General features: G+C 27.3%; 1 protein-coding gene across 1 annotated transcript; it reads left to right on the plus strand.

The window, feature by feature from the left end:
• The first annotated feature begins 12,180 nt into the window (after positions 1 to 12,180).
• On the plus strand, positions 12,181 to 14,295 carry LOC111306707 (1-aminocyclopropane-1-carboxylate oxidase homolog 1-like). The gene is made up of 3 exons (XM_022904515.2): positions 12,181 to 12,800; positions 13,233 to 13,554; positions 13,839 to 14,295. Exons 1-3 carry the CDS (start codon positions 12,256 to 12,258, stop codon positions 14,091 to 14,093), a joined length of 1,122 nt encoding a protein of 373 aa, XP_022760250.2. The 5' UTR covers positions 12,181 to 12,255; the 3' UTR covers positions 14,094 to 14,295.
• The last annotated feature ends 5,596 nt before the right edge of the window (positions 14,296 to 19,891 follow it).

A 19,891-nucleotide genomic window follows, 5' to 3' on the forward strand; every position in this document is an offset into this window, starting at 1 on the left:
ATCTTAGCAGCCATTTTCTCTTTCGCTTTCTCCTGTAAATTAGTCATATACAACTATAAAGTTTAATGATTAATTGATAATATGTTTAAAAGAGTAAATATTTACTTTATGTTAAAATAGATATAACAAATTACCATAATTTTTTATGTTTTGACATTCACGTAAGATCTATTTTTTTTTTGCGTATGTTAAGCAAAAAAGTTTCACACTTCTAATTTGACTACCCATCTCAATCTCCTATACAAAAACATATCTTATTTGATAGGATACATATCAACTGTAACTTATTCATGCATATCATGCCTGTCAATCAAGTTAAAAATTTTGAAATAATTTTAATATCATGTATTTATATTTTGGCCCCTTTACAACATAATAATCTTAAACAGATACAAACAATAAAAGCATTTTGGCCTTTTACACATATTAACCATGTAACCAAATTCAATTATTTGGACAAGTTTAATATCATGGATTGAAGCCATTCAAACTGTTGAAAGCCATCCAAAAGTTTAATTTGTATTTTTACCTTTTAAAGGCAAAAATAGTCCCAAATAGACATAAACGATAACTTTTTCACTCGTATCCACTATAGAAACCAAGTTCAATCAATCGAACAAGTTTAATATCAAGTATTGAAGCTATCCAAACTGTTTAAATTGAACAAGAACAAGAAATTTGTAATTTTACCTAAATAGACGTAAATAATAACTTTTTCATACATGTCATCTGTCTCAACTAAGTTCAAAACTTTTGATAAGTTTAATATCATGTATTGATACTATCAAAACTATAAAAATAGTACAATAGCTGTTAATTTGCATATTTACCTCTTAACGACACAAAATGTTCATTCATAAACATAAACTTACTATTTCTTTTTGTTTTATTGTAAAACTTTTTGATCCACTTGTGTGGCTATATTTCTATTGCTTTTTACTACCAATCCCAATCTGTTCTCTTTCCTATCATAAAAAATAATTGGGTATATCGTAGAAATACAAATATTACCAGTTTAAAGCATAAAACACTTTCATTATTTCATTATATTATACAAAGTTATAAATTAGTACTATTTTTTTTAGAACCAAAATCTAACTAATTGTTCATATTGCCACCTAATCACATTACGGGATAGATTTTTCATCGTCGCCTCTACAGTTGTATTTCTATCGAAATACTTTTTCTTCAAATTATGCTTATAATCTTTTCATTTCTTTCCTAATGACTTAAGCACAAATGAAGTTGATATTTCAAGTATAAATCTTGACTGTAAGAAAACAAAAAAGAAAATTTTGAATTAATAAACCAAATTTAAAATAATTAATTTTTTTTATATGTAATTAATTATATTAATATCTCAATAAAGTTTAAAGCATCGACCTTTACTTCTGCTAGAACTTTATGCCATATTTCATAATGAATAGGCAATTTCATTTCATTATGGGCAAACATACCTAGAAATCCAGCCAACAGTTAAGCCTCTTCACCAATTGGTTGCCTATCAAAGTTTGCATACAGTATAATATGCTCGTTCGGAGGTAGTGCAAATAATTTCTTTAAAGTTGTCCAGCCTCTGGTCCTCCGTTGACCATTGTTATCAACTACAAAAATTAAAAAATAAATTTGTAAAATGACAATACTTTTATCATTATAATCGATTTGTAAATATGGGGTAAATGATACTTACATTCAAATTTAAAGCATAAGCAATTGATGGGATACTATCTAAATCTAGACCTCCTGTATTATCAGATCCAATATTAGTTGAAGGTTAAAAATGACTGAGTTAAATCTGACAGTATGTTTATTCCCCTCCAAAGGATTCGGTCCATCGCCAATGTCAACAGGTGCGCAGATAGTTCTGAACTAATATCTCTTATATGTATTCCTTTCAATCTACTCCTTCGTATTATAGCTTATCTGCATCATAAAAGTGAATATATAAAAGATATTAGTTTAGAACAAATACAAAGACATCGAGAAGTTAATAAATCATAACCTACTATACAACAAGAACATATCGATTTAATTAAATCAAAAGATAATATATGATTTACAATACAATAAATATACAATTGCAAATGTGACATTAATTACATACAATCATTTACTATATTATGTCTTAAACACTCAAATTACAAAATATAAAATATCCATCATGGTTCATAAATGTCTTTATTAACATCTTTGCGGACCCGCTAAGCACAGGTACTAGAGATATTTTCATCCAAGTTTTATTCAGCAAAAAGATAACATTTAGTTCCATGTTCAACATCAATTCTTTGGGATCTTCAAAATAAAAAACTTGTTTGACTTGCGATGAAAAAGCATAAGGTTCATCGATGAGTTGTTGTCTAGTGTGAATTAATCAAGAAAAATTCATAAGTGTAAATCCATACAGATCTTTCTTAATACCTCTTGAACTAGTCACATCATCCTAATCACACCGAAATAAGATAACTTTTCACTTGCCATAATAATCTAACTCAATGATATCAATAATCATGCCATAATAGTCAACATTTTCTTTTAATGGGTTTGTGTCCCTAACACTAGCATAGCTAGTAGTTGATGAAGTAACAACAACTCCTTTGTGTACTGTTAAATCTCTCACGGGATTTAGTATGAAATCTAAATCCATTGATGATGAAACCTTTGTATCATTTCACAATCTTGTTCAAATCTTGTGAAAGACACTTCACTTCTTCAATAACATGCCTTCCACTCCAAACTTATAAAAGTGGAATAAATATATATATGCTATTAATGTTAATTATACCGTAAGCATTCTATGTAGAATTCTCATAAAGGGAAGTAGGGCATTACTTATAGTTGTTTCTAACCATTCATGAAAGTTTTCGACGAACAACTTATTAAGCTCTCAAGGGTTTGATCGTTGATAATATACAAGAGTTCTCAAATTATTTCTATACTCACTACAAAGCATCATGATAAAGTATTAATAATAAAAAAATAATAAATTATGGTTAATGTAATGAAAAATTTTCTTGCTAAAAAACTTACGTGTGATACGATTCAATAGAGTCATGATGAAAAAGAACATATCGATGTGCTTGTGCCCAAGATTTATCATCTAACTCCACCATTTTAGCTTTGCCTATTTGTTGTCCAAAATTTTGAAAAAGATAACTGTAGGTAGAGTCATATTGCTGCATACCAACATTTCTTGATAGCTTATTAAATCTTGTTTCAACATCTTTCAAATAACAAGAACAAAATATCATACACTCATCTGCTAAATATCCTTCAGTAATAGAACTTTTCGGATAGCGTTTGTTGCGACAATAAAACTTTAACTTCCCAAAAAACCTATTACATAAAACATTAGTCATATATCTTTTTAACTAGAGTGGCGTGATCATCAATAAAACCTTAATTAATCTATTAAATAATAATACCATTCGATAGGATACATCTATCGATAATAAATCAGTCCATCAACTTTTGCTTCATATGGAAGGTGAAAAACCAAATGCATCATAATAGTGAAGAAGTTTGGAGGGAAAATCTTCTCTAAATGACATAAAGTAATCGTGGCTCGATCTTGAAGTTTGTCAAGCTCTTCCATATTCATACATTTTCCACATAGAGATTTAAATATGTTACTCAATTTATTTACCATAAAAGTGACTTGCTTTGATATTGATGAACGTAAAGTAATTGGAAGTAAGTCTTGCATCAAAATGTAATAATCATATGACTTCAATGAAGAAAGTTTTCACTCATTTATATTCACACATCTCGATATATTTGACGCATAGCCATCTGAAACTTTGACATTTTTCAAAACCTTGCAGAACACATTTTTTCAGATTTAAAAATCTCAAAACAAGCAACAAGCAATCAATATTTGCCATTAGAAAGCAACTTCGGATGAAAGTCATGGTGAATCCCCATATCAACTAGGTCAAGCAGACTCTTTAAGTCATCATTTAATCTTCTATTCACATTGAGAATTATCTCGATAAAATTTTCACAAACATTCTTCTCTATGTGCATCAAATCAAGGTTATGGTGTAATAAATTATATTCCTAATAAGGCAACTTAAAAAAGATACTTTTTTTTTTCACAACTTAAACTTATTGGGTTTATCTTTTTTGTCATCCTCTTCATCACTTTGAACATCAAAATCACCAACATTAGTATCAGTATCACTAACTTGCATAATATGAGGTCGTACACCTTTAAAGATGTCCCTCACTCTTTTTCTTGATGGAGTCATTTTTTCATAAGTGAAATTGATATCTTTTAACTTTGACAAAATTTTAGACCCATTAATGGGTAAAGGTCTCATCAACTTTTCAGTTCCATCAAAAAGATGTTTTTGAAATCTAAATTAATGATTATCATTTAACCATCAATGATATCCCATATAATAGAACTTCTTACCATTAGGTAACCACTTCGAACATGTTTGTGCAGCACAACATGGATAACCATAATGATCTTTTATACTCTAACCAGATAAATTCGCATAAAAAAAAATCATTGATAGTCCATAATAAAGCAGCACGTATATTGAAGTTACCTTTTTTTGATGCATCATAAGTTTCAACTCATTCTCATAATTACTTTAACTCTTTAATAAGAGGTTATAAGTAGATGTCTATATCATTATCTGGATATTTTTTCCCTAGAATTATTATAGACAATATAAATAACTGTTGCTTCATAGCAATCCATGGTGGTAAATTGTAAGAAATCAATACAATTGGCCAAGTACTATAAAAAGTACTCATCATTTTGAATGGGTTAAATCCATCAGATGCTAGTCCAAGCATAACATTTTAAGGATAAGATGTAAAGTCTGAAAACTTAAAATGAAATGATTTTCATGTCAAAAAATATATAAGATGCCTCAATGATCCATTATCTATCTACTTATCATGAAGCCACCTCATTGAATCTGTAATTTTGAAAGACATGAAGAGTCGTTGAAGTCTTGGTATTAATGAAAAATAACGTAAAACTTTAACAGGCCTTTTTTTTTCATTGACCTCATTATCATCCTCATTCAACCTTTCGTCGGGGTTTTTGTCCACCCAATGAGCAATACCACACACATGACAAGATTCTTGATTTTTTTCTATCACCCCAATACAACATGCAATCATTGGGACAACTATGAATTTTCTCATATTCGAGACCTAAATCCTTGATCATCTTCTTTGATTCCTTACAAGATTCAGAGATTTTTGTAAAAGGAAATATTTCTTTCATAAACTCTAATAATAAAATCAGGGAGTTTTCCATCCATCCACATAAGAATTTCAAGTGAAAAAGACAAACACAAAAATATAACTTTGAATGCTTTGAGCCCTCATAAAGTTCTTCATTCATGTCTTCAAGCAACCTATAAAACTTTGATGCTTCTCCTCTAGGTTGTTGGTCACCTACACTTATCCCAGGTTCACCAAATTCATTCATTTCAACATTAGATTGATTAAATCCATTATTTTGGGGAGAAAGATTATGAAAATATTGGTTATGAATGTTAAAAGCATCTCGCAACATGCTTTTAATGTCATATGCTATAAAAGGATCATGTTAGTGTTAGAGAGCCCTTAAAGTTAAAGAAACTCTAGTGGAAGACCTTGATAATATAGACTCTCCATGAAAATACCAATTAACATATCCCAAAAGAAATCCAATACAAATTAAATGTTCAAAAATAACTTGACGTATTTACCAATCTATATTAGCATACTTCACACATGAGCATAATATCATATTATCTTCATTTGTATTCTCTAATGCAAAATTAAGAAAATTTTTCACTCCATCTCTATACTTTTGACCTAATCTTGACTTTTGCATCCAACTCTTATTCATTTAGTACTTGCTACATTATCAAACCAAATGTATATAAATAATTTATATGAAAACGAACATGTCAAATACAAAAGTTTACTATGTTATAAATAAAAGATAATAACAGGACTAGTACTTACAGAAAATGAGAACTCCTTATTGTGAAGTATTTTATTAGGTACCTGATATTATGAATGTTAAAATTTACTGCTAATGTAGACAGTACCCAAGAGGTTTTGTAGTTGGGGTTGAAATAAGGTAAAACAGGTATAGAAAAAACCCAAAAAATGAAAAAAATGAAAGGGAAAGGCAAGCGGATGATGGGTTACAAATGGGTATTTGAGAAAGGTGGGTTTTGGAAAAAATTATTTAAACAAAAAAAAAATCACCAATTGTAAAAGCTGAAGGAATAGTCGAATTAAGTAAAAATATCGGTAAATAACTAATGAATAGTCGAAATAAAGTTCTAAAAGACAATGCTCGAATAGTAAAAGCTGAAGGAAATGGAAAGTAAATTGTAGTTGGTCTAGAAAAAAAATAGTAAAATAATGAAGATGAAGCTTCAAGTTGGTGATTGGATGCACAAAGTTTGGGGACAATTTTATTGGACCAGATTATTGAAAGCATTTACTAAGAAAAATGTCTTCAATAATTTCCTTCTATATATTTTTTGAATATATTATAAGTGCTATCAACAGAGTCGTAGTAGAATTGTTTGGAGTCATTAAAGGCGTTTAATATTACAAAACACCTTTAATATTACACTTTTAAAATTTTAAGGGGCCATTGAAGGCGTTTATTCCAAAAAAATACCTTAACTAATTTTTTTTTTATTGAAGAAATTTATTAAAGGCTTCTTCTAGTGAAAATGCATTCAATGTTCCACTACTCAAACTTTAGGAAGGTTAGTGAAGGTGTTTTTTAAGAACAAATGCTTTTGATAATTTCGTTTTAAAATTTACAGGATTATTAAAGGCATTTTCTAATGAAAAATGCTTTCAATTTTTCACAACTCTAATTTTAATACAGTTAATGAAAACGTTTATTCTAGAAAAACGGCTTCATTAATTTCCTCTAATTTACATACATAATAATTGAAGGCATTTTTTGAGAACAAACGCCTTCAATAATTTTCACTTAAAATTTTTGAGATTATTAAAGGCGTCTTTCAGTAAAAAAATACCTTTAATTTTTGATAACTTTAATTTTAAGACGGTTAGTGAAGGTGTTTATTCTAGAAAATTGCCTTCACTAATTTTCTCTAATTTACATACATAATAATTGAAGGCATTTTTTTTTATGAACAAACGCCTTTAATAATTTTCTCTTAAAATTTTTGGGATTATTAAAGACGTCTTCCAATGAAAAACGCCTTTAATTTTTCACAACTCTAATTTTAAGACGGTTAATGAAGCCGTTTATTCTAGAAAAATGCCTTTACTAATTCCCTCTAATTTATGTACATAATAATTGAAAGCATTTTTTAAGAGCAAAAGCCTTCAATAAATTCCCTCTTAAATTTTTTGAGATTATTAAAGGCGTTTTCTAGTGAAAAACGCCTTCAATTTTTTACTACTCTAATTTTGAAACAATTAGTGGAGGCATTTATTCTAGAAAAATGCTTTCACTAATTTCTTCTAATTTATGTACATAATAATTGAAGGCATTTTTTGAGAGCAAACGCCTTCAATAAATTCTCTCTTAAAATTTTTGAGATTATTAAAGGTGTCTTTTAGTGAAAAACGCATTTAATTTTTTACTACTCTAATTTTGAGACGGTTAGTGAAGGCGTTTATTCTAAGAAAATGCCTTCACTAATTCCCTCTAATTTACGTACATAATAATTGAAGGTATTTTTTTGAGAGCATAGGCCTTTAATAAAATTTCTTTTAAAAATTTTTGGGATTATTAAAAGCGTTTTTTAGTGAAAAATACCTTCAATTTTTCACAACTCTAATTTTAAGATGATTAGTGAATGTGTTTATTCTAGAAAAATGCCTTCACTAATTCCTTCTAATTTATGTATATAATAATTGAAGGCATTTTTTTAGAACAAACGCCTTCAATAATTTTCTCTTAAAATTTTTGAGATTATTAAAAGCATTTTTCGATGAAAAATACCTTGAATTTTTTACTACTTTAATTTTGAGACTGTTAGTGGACACATTTATTCTAGAAAAATGCCTTCACTAATTTTCTCTAATTTACGTACATAATAATTAAAGATGTTTTTTGAGAGCAAACGCCTTCAATAAATTCTCTCTTAAAATTTTTGGGATTATTAAAGGTATTTTTCAGTGAAAAACGCCTTCAAATTTTCACTATTCTAATTTTAATACGGTTAATGAAGGCGTTTATTATAGGAAAATGTCTTCACTAATTCCCTCTAATTTACATACATAATAATTAAAGGCATTTTTTGAGAGCAACCACCTTCAATAATTCCCTCTTAAAATTTTTAAGATTATTAAAGGCGTCTTCCAGTAAGAAACACCTTCAAACATTACTCTAATTTTGAGACAATTAGTTGAGGCATTTATTCTAGAAAAATGCCTTCACTAATTCCCTCTAATTTATGTACATAATCATTGAAGGTATTTTTTGAGAGCAAACACCTTCAATAAATTTTCTCATAAAATTTTTGAGATTATTAAAGGTATCTTCCAATGAAAAACGACTTAAATTTTTTACTACTATAATTTTGAGACGGATAGTGAAAGTGTTTATTCTAGAAAAATGCCTTTACTAATTCCCTCTAATTTATGTACATAATAATTGAAGGCATTTTTTGAGAGCAAACGCCTTCAACAAATTCTCTCTTAAATTTTTTGAGATTATTAAAGGCGTCTTTCAGTGAAAAATGCCTTCAATTTTTCACTACTCTAATTTTGAAATGGTTAGTGAAGGCGTTTATTCTAGAAAAATACCTTCACTAATTCCTTTTAAATATTGTACATAATTATTGAAGGTGGTTCTCTGCTAAAAATGCATTCAATAATTTTTGTTCAGAATTATCAAAGGCATTTTTTTAGAAAAAATGCTTTTAATAATAAATTTTATATTCATTCCCTATCTTGGACATCAGAATCACAACCTATTAGTACATAAAATAATTAAAAACTGTATTAATCAATCAAACTAAACCCACAAATACATTTCTATCAGACTTTTAGTTTCTTTATCCCTATTGTTGCCATCAACCTTCAACAAATCAATGACGCACATCTCTCAATTAACCGATATGTCTTTATAATTTATGTTTACTGTATTATTTATATTATTCGATAGAGCTTTTTTTTTTGTCGGTTCCTTACTATTTACATATTGATATATATTTTTATTAATTTCACTGTAAGCATAGTCGTACAAGCACCTATCATTGCATGTATGCTATTTTTGTATAATTTTCTATTAGTAATATGGTTTGCTGAACCTTGTTATGTGATATTGTTTTGCCTGATGGTATTGTATGATATTGGTATACTGAATCGTATACTGAATGGTTTTCTAAATGCTATTTTTGAATGGTTTGTTAAATAGTGTTTTTGAATGGTTTGCTGAATAATATTTTTGAATGATTTGCTGAGGGGTGTATTTGAGCACATTGTTGATTGTTTGCTGAATGGTGTTTCTGTACATAGTATGGTATTGTTTGTATTTAATTACGAACATTGTTAAATTTAAACGGTAATTTTATGTAATCGTATAATTATGATCAAAATCCTAGGTATTATGGACTCCGAACAATATCATTCTCCTTCTATTGAATATTTCAAAGACACACCTATAGGCCAAAAAAGAAAGGAAAGGGGCTTAAATAAACAAATTAAAATGAGTGACACAAAAATACACGTTAACTTTAATCAAAGTGGACAGCTTGTGTTTGAAGAAGCTGCCAAGATAGCTACTCATATTAAAGCTGTTGTTCGTTATAAGATTTCAATTACCTACACCGATTAACGATGAGTTTTTGATGATTTAAAAGATGATATATGACAGTTAGTTGTGGTATGTTTATTCAATTATTTCATAAATTTTATTAAATGATCATTTAATTGAAATTCAATGCCTTCAATAATCCCTTCCAAATTTTTATGAGAAATTATTGAAGGTGTTTTTGATAAAAAATCCTTCAATAATTCCTTTCAAATTTTTTCAATGGATTATTGAAGGCGTTTTTGGCAAAACAAATGCCTTTAATAGGGCCACAAATACCTTTAATAATTCTCTCAATAAATTTTTATGAAAGATTATTGAAGGGCCAAAAATGCATTTAATAATCCCCTTAATAAATTTTTATGAAAGATATTGAAGGTATTTTTGGTCAAAAACACCTTTAATAATCCTTTCTAAATTTTTTTAGAGGATTATTGAAGATATTTTTAGCTAAAAACGCCTTCAATAATCCTCTCCAAATTTTTTTCAAAGGATTATTGAAGGTATTTTTTACCTTAATAAATTTTTATGAGGGATTATTAAAGGCGTTTTTAGTAAAAATGCCTTTAATAATCTCTTTCAAATTTTTTTAGAGGATTACTGAAGGCACCTTCAATAATCCCTTCCAAAATTTGTTGAATGAATTATTGAAGAAATTTTTGACTAAAAATGCCTTCAATAAACCCCTTAACAAAATTTTTTGCATGGATTATTGAAAGTATTTTTGGACAAAAATGCCTTTAATAATCACTTCAATAATCCCTTCTAAATTTTGTTGAAGGGATTATTGAAGACATTTTTGTCAAAAAACCCTTTAATAATCCCTTTCAATATTTTGTAAGCCAATAGGTTTTTTGTTTTAAGCCTACATTGACTGTTACATTAATAATCGTCAGTGTATAACATATCTATACTTATGGATAGTCAAATACCTTTATAAAAGGTTTATTTATACTGACAGTTAAATAAAGTGTTAGTATAAATATGGTATATTCTAATGGTATTAAAAATTCGTTAGTAAAAATATTGGTATAAATATGATATATTTTGACGGTATTAAAAATCTATCAGTAAAAGTCTCTTTTATTGACAAAATTTAACCATCAGTAAATAATCCATACAAAAAAATTTTTGTATGGATTATTAAAAGCATTTTTGACCAAAAATGCATTCAATAATCCCTCTCCAAAATGTTTTGAATAGATTATTAAAGACGTTTTTGTAAAAAAAAACGCCTTCAATAATCCCATTCAATTTTTTGTAAGCCAATAGTTTTTTTTGTTTTAAACCTATACTAACAATTACGTTAGTAACCGTCAATATATTACATATTTATACTGACAAATAGTCATGTATCATTAGAAAAAGTTTATTTATACCAACGTTAAATAAAGTGTTGGTATAAGTATGATATATTCTAACGATATTAAAAATTCATCAATAAAAATCTCTTTTACTAACAAAATTTGATCGTTAGTATAACCAACCATTAGTATATGAAAAATATTTTATCGTGCATGTCGTAGAAAATCATGTATTTCATCACTCTCGTTCTAGAAAACCTTGCATTCTCACCGGATGTTTTTCACGGATGTACTTGATTATTTGGTTTGATGTATTATATGGATTTTGTAATATTTATGTACTTTTTTGTATTTTTTAATTAAACTTTATAAATAATTTTGTAAAATATTATTATATTCTTTTATAAATAAAATGAAATATTTTGTTTATTTATTTTTCTATGCATATTTTAATATTTATTTAATTATTTTAAAAATAAATTAAAAAAACTAAAATAAAATAAATAAAATTATAAAAAAATAATTAAATATGATTAAAAAAATAAAATATTACCAATGGAAATAATAATTATAAAGCGATAAAATTTTAATTATTATTGCTAGAATTTTTTTGTAAAATTATCAATTAATTTTGAAACAAAAATTATTAAAAGTAATATATTAACAAAATATCGATGGATTATCGACGGATTTTACTGATAAAATTTATTGACAAAAAATTATTATCCACTTGTTTACTATTGATGAAATTTTTTTGTTGTTAATTTCATCTGTTACTAGCAAAAAATTTTGTCAATAAAGATGATTTTTTTGGTAATATGAATTCTAATCTTAAAAATAGAAAACCAATTATCTTGCCAAAAAAAATAAAAACCTATTATTGTAATAGTTCTTCTCTTAACAGGTAACGGGCAAATTAAATTAAAACAAAAAAATTATGAAAAAAGAGAAAAAAAAAAAAAAAAAAGAAAGAAAAAGAGACGTAATGCTGTTTAATAAAGGACAAAAACGGTTTTAGAAAAAAAATCCAAAAGACAATTTTCACCATAAGATAAAGGTAGCGTGTCAAACATTGCAAGCGATTCTACCTAATTCAATTGACGTCTGCGTTCATCCTTATCTCTTTCATTATAATAGAAAGGATTGCTATCTCGTTATCCTCCCTCGCCCTAAAGAAAAATGGAGCAAACAAGGTTAAAACAAATTCAAGAATCCAATTACGACAGGAAAAACAAATTGAAAGCTTTTGATGATACAAAAGCAGGAGTGAAAGGGCTTGTCGATTCTGGTTTGGCAAAGATACCAAGGATTTTCATTGATGAACGATACAATCTTGAGAGAAATGTTTATAACCAGGCCGATCCTGGCAACTCTAACATTGGTATCCCAATCATAGACTTCACAGGCATCGACGAAGATCCAAGTTTACGCAGTGGAATAGTGAAAAAAGTTGGAGAAGCTTGTCAGAAGTGGGGTTTCTTTCAGGTTGTAAACCATGAAATTCCTGTGACAACTTTGGATAACATGATCGATGGCATTCGCAGGTTTCATGAGCAAGATACTGAAGTTAAGAAAGAGATTTATTCTCGAGATTACACGAAAAAAGTGATTTATAATAGTAATTTGGATCTCTACCTTGCTGAAGCAACCAACTGGAGGGATTCTTTGACTTGTGTCATGGCACCTCGTCACCCTCATCCTGAAGAATTGCCTGCAGTTTGCAGGTACGTAAATACTGTTCATTTTGCTATTTAAAGTTGAACCTTTGCTTCTTGAAATTCGCTTTTAATAGATCAGGTGAATGCTCTTCTATTTCTTGACATTTGCTTAATTTCAAAGGATTTTTAACAATTCTTTTAAACAATTGTGCAATTTATTAATTTCTTAGTCTCTTAAGCCGTGGAGACAAGATTTTCTCATGGGACTGTGGGAAACAAGTATTGGCTCTCCAGATTCCTAGTGCTTGAGAATTGTAAAGAAACTGAACTTGGTCTGAGTAATCTGTGGGAATAAGACATAACAACTAATTAAGCAACTGATGAGAATGTTGCAATTCCATTGTTTCTCCTGTGATTGATTTGTCGTCCAGGAAATTTTTTTCCTCCATTGCCGCATTCTGTTCAAAATATTTCATGGTCTGCTACCTTGATCTGCAGAGATATATTGATAGACTATTCAGACAAAATAATGAAATTGGGCCGCACTCTGTTCGAACTGATTTCAGAAGCTCTAGGCCTCAACGGTAGTTACTTGGAAGATATTGGGTGTGCGGAGGGACTTTTTGTCCTTGGCCATTACTACCCACCATGCCCCGAACCACACTTCACTTTGGGTACTAGCAGCCACACTGATAGCAGCTTCTTCACTGTGCTTTTACAAGATCAAATTGGTGGACTTCAAGTCCTCCATGAAAATCAATGGATAGATGTTACCTCTATTCACGGAGCTCTTGTAGTAAATTTGGGTGATATGTTGCAGGCAAGTCCACCCTACTTTAACCTTCATTAAATCTAATTAATATGACTACAAGTTCTTTTTGGCCTAATCAATTAATGCTCAAGTCCCCCCCCCCCCCACCTTAAAAGAATTATTATTATTATTATTATTATTATTTTTTATAATTGAGATTGTCGGGATTGAACCCTTAACACTAAAATAAAGAGTACAATATTTTATTTTTCTTTTGAAATATTTTAGATTCTCAATTCTAATATCTCTAGCATAATTATCAATTATAATAAATTTTGTGTGTTTTTATGCAGTTAATATCCAATGACAAATTCAAAAGTGTCCATCACAGGGTGCTTGCTAACACTCTAGGTCCAAGAATTTCAATAGCAAGTTTCTTTAGAACACAACTTCCCCCAGAGAATGCCTCAAGGCTATATGGGCCAATCAAGGAATTGCTATCCGAAGAAAATCCTCCGATTTATAAGGAAACTACTGTTAGAGACTATGTGTCAAACTACTACTCCAAAGCGCTTGATTGTACAACTCTTGAACATCTCAGGCTGTGATTAATGAGGTCTTGGATACATAGATAGAAATTGCTACTCGCTACTGCAAAATGATGTTCTGTATTTTCCCAGGATTTGTCGAAACTTTGAAGTGCCGATCATGTTCTTCTATATATTAGAGTTACTGTTACTTAAGGCAGAGCACCTTCCTTTGCATTGCATACTAGAATATAGTGAAATTTATTATGTTTGATGTATTCAATGTAGTTTTTCAAGTATGACTTTGCAATTCAAACAGCAAAGACTAAATTAGGCCATAATTGCTTGGGAATTTACAAGGTTAGATAAATTATAAATATTTTGTGAACATTTGACAAAAATAAAAAATTATATTTCGATGTTGTATACGTCCACGAACCACGAGCTGAGCAACTTGCCCTTGCTCTCAATTCCAAAGCCCATATATCCAACACTGGATGAATTTAGGCACCTGTTTTTATATAGTAATGATTTTGGGCCTTAATTAGGTAAAGTTGATTCTTTTCTAACATTAAACGTATTAACAATCAATAATACAGGTGAAAAAGATATGAGAAAGTTGTACAAGAGAAAAAGTAGAAGAAGAAGGAAGAAGCTAAGAGGGGAAGGGAGTCTTTGCCTTTCCTCCTTATCTCAACGTCTTTTATAATACAATCTTCCTTCCATTAATTAAGGTAAGTAAATAATTAATGCCTATGATAATAATGAAACTAATTGTCAATACTTAATTTTGACAAAAAGACAATTTTTGACTTCATTTATAATACAATCTTCCTCCCTTTAATTAGGTAAGTAAATAATTAATGCATATGATAATAATGAAACTAATTGTCAATACCTAATTTTGACAAAAGGTAGGTAAATAATTAATGCCTATGATGATAATAAAACTAATTGTCAATATCTAATTTTGACAAAAAGGTAACTTTTGATTTTTTCAAAATATGACAATAATTGGATTGAATATATCTACCTTATCCCATCTTGTTGATACTGATTTTGTAGGTTATCTTATCTTTTTTGGATATTATCAAGATTTATTAATTTTTCTTCATTTAGATTAAATGATTGTAGAGAACTAGCCCTAATTTTGTTTCAAATATTCCATCTTTCTTGGAATTGAAATAATAAATGTTAAGGATAATCTATGTCTTTCATTTTTTTTTATAATTTTTTCAAAAGATTCACTGCTTTTGATTTAGTTGGTGGTAGTCTTTTTTCATTGTAGGATCTTTGAATGAAGATTCTATGACCATCAGTTGTAGTAGAGACTTAAGGATATTGAGATTTTATTATTTTACAATGCAAGGTTTTTCCTTTGCTTATCATAGATATTTTTGTTTGAAATTGATATTGATTAAGAGATGAGAACTTTCTTAAAGCTTGATTAAGCTATTCAAAATTCTCATTAATTTTTTCAATAAGAGGTCCACCCATCAATTTTTGAATTTTTCATATTTGATAAGGTTGGATAAACCTATCAATTTTTATATTTCTCATATTTGATAAGGTTGGATAAACCTTTCTCTTTGATAAATCCCTAAAAAAATGGTAATATTAAAATGAATATAGTAAAAATATTGATAATTTTTTATGAAATCAATAAATTTTGATTTAATAAAAGTAGGGAATTGTTTTATCAAGTGAAAAGAAAAATTTTTATAACTATTTGGCCTACTAATCCAATTTCGATACTTATTATATCGAGTGGTTCCTAAATTTTATTTTTAGAAAGGGTTCTTTTATTCTAGTATTTTCAAGATATATCATAGAATTATCTTCTTAAGAATGATAATCTATAAATTTTTCTTGTAATAGTTTTTATATTTCAAGAAGAATAATACTATTTATTCTTTGATATATCTCTTTGGGGAAGAAAATTGTAGCTTTTTTAAACATTAAAATTTTCTTTAATTTTAATATTTTAAAAAAAAAATATTTTGTTTTTCAAAGAATTCACAAAGTTTCAAGATATTGTTTATCTCTTCAAGGGAGTTTTGATTTTCATCAATAGCAAAAAATTTGGATCTTGCTCTTTTAGCAAGTTACTTATACACATTATTTTGAATACAAGTTCTTAAAATCAAGCTTGTTGAATTTTGTCATGTTTCTTCTAAAATTAGTTTTACTTTAAGATATATGAACTTTCCATACATTATTAAGTAGATTATATAATTCAGGGGCTAAACCTGGATTACAAAAATATTTTATTTCTAGAGGAGGTTCTCCTAGCTTAAGCAATTCCTCAGTTCTTTGGAGGACTTCAAAATATGAAATAGGTGTTCATTGGGTTGGATCTTACGAAAATTGAAAAATATTTGGGACTTCAATAGGTTCCATTATTGATTGTAATAAAAGGTTGTGGAAAAAAATATATATGTCTAAATAGAATAAAGATATCCTAGATTAGGATAAGGGATTGGCTGTCTAAAAGGAGTAGGATACAATAATCCTAGATTAGGATTTTAAAAGGAAATCTTTTGTTTAGATTGCTTTTTTTGAATAGTGATCCATTGTCCTTGTTGCTTAAGAGGTTTTTTGCCTTTATCTATTTGGTTCGCTCAAAAAATCAGCTAGAATATTATTAAATCGTTTAACAAATTCAATAGAAAAATTATATTGGCATAAAAAATTATACCATCTAATTTTCCTAGGATTAGTTTCTAACTTCTTATTTTTTAATAAGTTTTTAACTGCTTAATTATATCGGTTCTAATAATAAAATTTTTAAATGCTAAATAAATATGAAATCTTGTTATTGTATTTTTTATTGCTAGTAACTTCTTTTTAAAAATAATATATTTTATTTCATTAGGTTTAAATTTTTCTGAATTATAATCACAAATTCATTCTTGATTATGTACCTTTGATTTAAATACACATATTCAATTTTGATATGAAGCATTCGTTTCAAGAATGAGTAATTCCTTTAGTTTAGGAAGATATACTTTAGGTATAAATTTAAGATATGATTTTATTTGTTTAATAATATCAAAATTGTTTTTTGTCTAACAAAAGGTATATCCTTTTTTAGTTTTTCTTGTAAACTTGTTCTTTTTTAGATAGATTTTTAATAAATTATTTTCCAAATTGAAAAGTCCTAAAAAAATTTTGAAGTTATTTTTTATCTTCTAATTGTCCTGAAAATTTTTTTAATTTTTACTATATTATGATCTTATAAAGTATGACCATCTAAAAATAAATTTAATCTTAAGAGTTTTATATTAGGTTTTTTTAATCTCTATCTTTTTAGGAGACACCAGTTAGTATTTTTCTTTTATTTTTTGGCTTGAAGATCAATAATTAATTAATTCAACACTGAACAAGAAATAGTATTGGGAAATAGAGAAATTATATATGTATATGAAGTTTAAAGTTAAATATAAATAACTAAGTTTAAAAAAAAAGTGAAATCTTTTCCTAATTTGTAACTTGTAAAGTATATAAATAAATTATGAAAAATTATTTCATCTAATATGTAGTTTTTAGATTTCATAAATAAAACTAATAAAATGATACATTTTTTTGAAATATATTAAAGAAATAAAAAAAGTTAATTAAAAAAAAGATATGCTTCATTCCTTTAGTCTCATTTTTGGACAATATATAAAAATAAACTCATTAATTATTGATATAATTCTTTTTTATGTGTGTTGCTTATTATTGAAATTTAACTTTTTGTGACTTTATCAACTGAAGTGAAGGTATAGATTCCCCATAAATCCACCTTCTAAATGGGCCTAAACTTGCATAGCAGAAAATCCTCTACTCTTTTTGTTGAAAGTCAAAACAAACCTTCATCTTCTCGTTAGTCATCAATGAGTAATCACTCATATTATACAATACTTGTGATGGGCTAGGGATGGCAATAGATATTTTATAATATGTAACTAACCTAATTAAGTAGGATTAAAATATTTTATTACCGAGTTTGGTTAAAAGTTAGGTAAAAGTCTTAGTGTACTCACTATTTGAATTTGGTTTTAAATAATAATTTTTTATTTTGAAATTTTTTTGTCAAAATTCTTTAAATTTGTTTGATAGTATAGGACATAGAATTCACATAAACACTATTTACCAATAAAATAAAGAAGTTTTAACCTTTTGATGTATAAATTAAGACATCGCAAATTTAAATATGATAAGAAAAATAAATAGAAATCTCTAAATTTAGACCAAAAAAATTGGAAATCAATAATGAGAGAATTAGAGATTTGCATTAAAAAAATATATAAAAATAGAGAGTAAAGAACCAGGTCTTAATTTTTAAGCCCCGTTTGGTCTTTCAAAATCCTTGTCCAAGGTCAAGTTAAGTCCCGTCCATGAGTCCTTCAGGGCCCAAATATTTTTAAAACATAAAAAATATATATTTAATATATTTAATTAATTTTAAAATTAAAATTAAATAAAAATAATTTTTATTAATATTTTAATATCTCATGTCTAACTTGAAATTTCTTATCCAAAGGCTCCATAGACAATTAATGCAGATTAGCCCTTTCAATTCAACAGTTTCAGCAACATGACCACTTTTATTGTAAGTAACAGCTGAATCGATCATGAGTGCTTAAATGTTTTGAAGAAATACTTAGGTGTTCAGTTTTAAATTCCATTTATGGCATTAAACAAAGCATTGGGTGGATCTTACTATCAAAATTTGTTCAACCGATAAAGAGTGAGAAACAATATTATTATTTACATATAGGATGGCAGTAAATTTACAACTTCCACAGCCATGTAGCCAACTCACCAAGTCCCACCATTATTTCACGAGATCATCTCAATTTAATCTTCCAGGTTCGATTCGTTTTGTAATTTTGAAATGATTCATTCTATTTACCTCATCCAACTTTTGTTTTAAATTTTTGTAATTTTTCATATCATATATAATTATTGGTTAAATTCAAATATGAATTAAACAATTAATGGATAAATTAATTAATTCATGGATATTTAATCTAGGTAATTATTACAAAAAATTATTTTTTAAAATGAATTGTGAAATAAGAATATGTATTTTTTTTTTAAATCAAGTTATTTAATGAGTGCTTATAGATTAATTCTGCAATATGAATAATATATGCTTTTATTTTGGAATGAGATACTTAGGTTTCATTTTTTTGGGTTATTTTATTTTATTTTTTCAATAAAAATTGAAAATTAAAAAACAAAAATAAACTGAAAAAGAGAAATAAAAATTAAAAATAAAAACAAAAACACTAACTAATTAAACATGGTATTAATATTTGGTCTCTTTTCCCTTCCATCCAAATTAAATTTAAGGGATTTCTTAGAAGGGGTATCAGAATGTGGACTCTTTTCACTTGCCACTTTAATTCTGAAGCTTATACTATTTTCTATGCATTTGAAGGAAAGATTGCATTTTCATTTTTTTTTCCTATTGTGGGAGATTGGGACAATTATTGAGCGTTCAGTCGAAATTTTTATAAAAACTGCAGTTATAGAATTATTTTTAAAGTACTCTAAAGAGAAGCTAAAATAATGTTTGATAAATTTAATTAAAAAATATTGTAAAATGTTAAAAATTTATTTGATGATATTTTGTATATTTTTAATAAATAAAAAATAAAATACTTTATTAAATTAAATCACAAGTAAAAAATAAATAAAGCAAATAGATATTTTTGTTGATTATAATAAAAATAAATGAATTTAATATAAAATAGATAAAATAAAAATAATATGAAATAATATAATTTTTTATAATTTTGTGAATTATTAAAAAATAAAATGAAACTATAAAAAATTTTGATACTAGTTAATTAAAATTAGTACTGTTTAATTTTTTTTTAATTTAC

The sequence above is a fragment of the Durio zibethinus genome, chromosome 22, assembly GCF_047325235.1.
Source record: "Durio zibethinus cultivar Kanyao isolate XHJ-2024 chromosome 22, ASM4732523v1, whole genome shotgun sequence".
Classification (NCBI taxonomy): domain Eukaryota; kingdom Viridiplantae; phylum Streptophyta; class Magnoliopsida; order Malvales; family Malvaceae; genus Durio; species Durio zibethinus.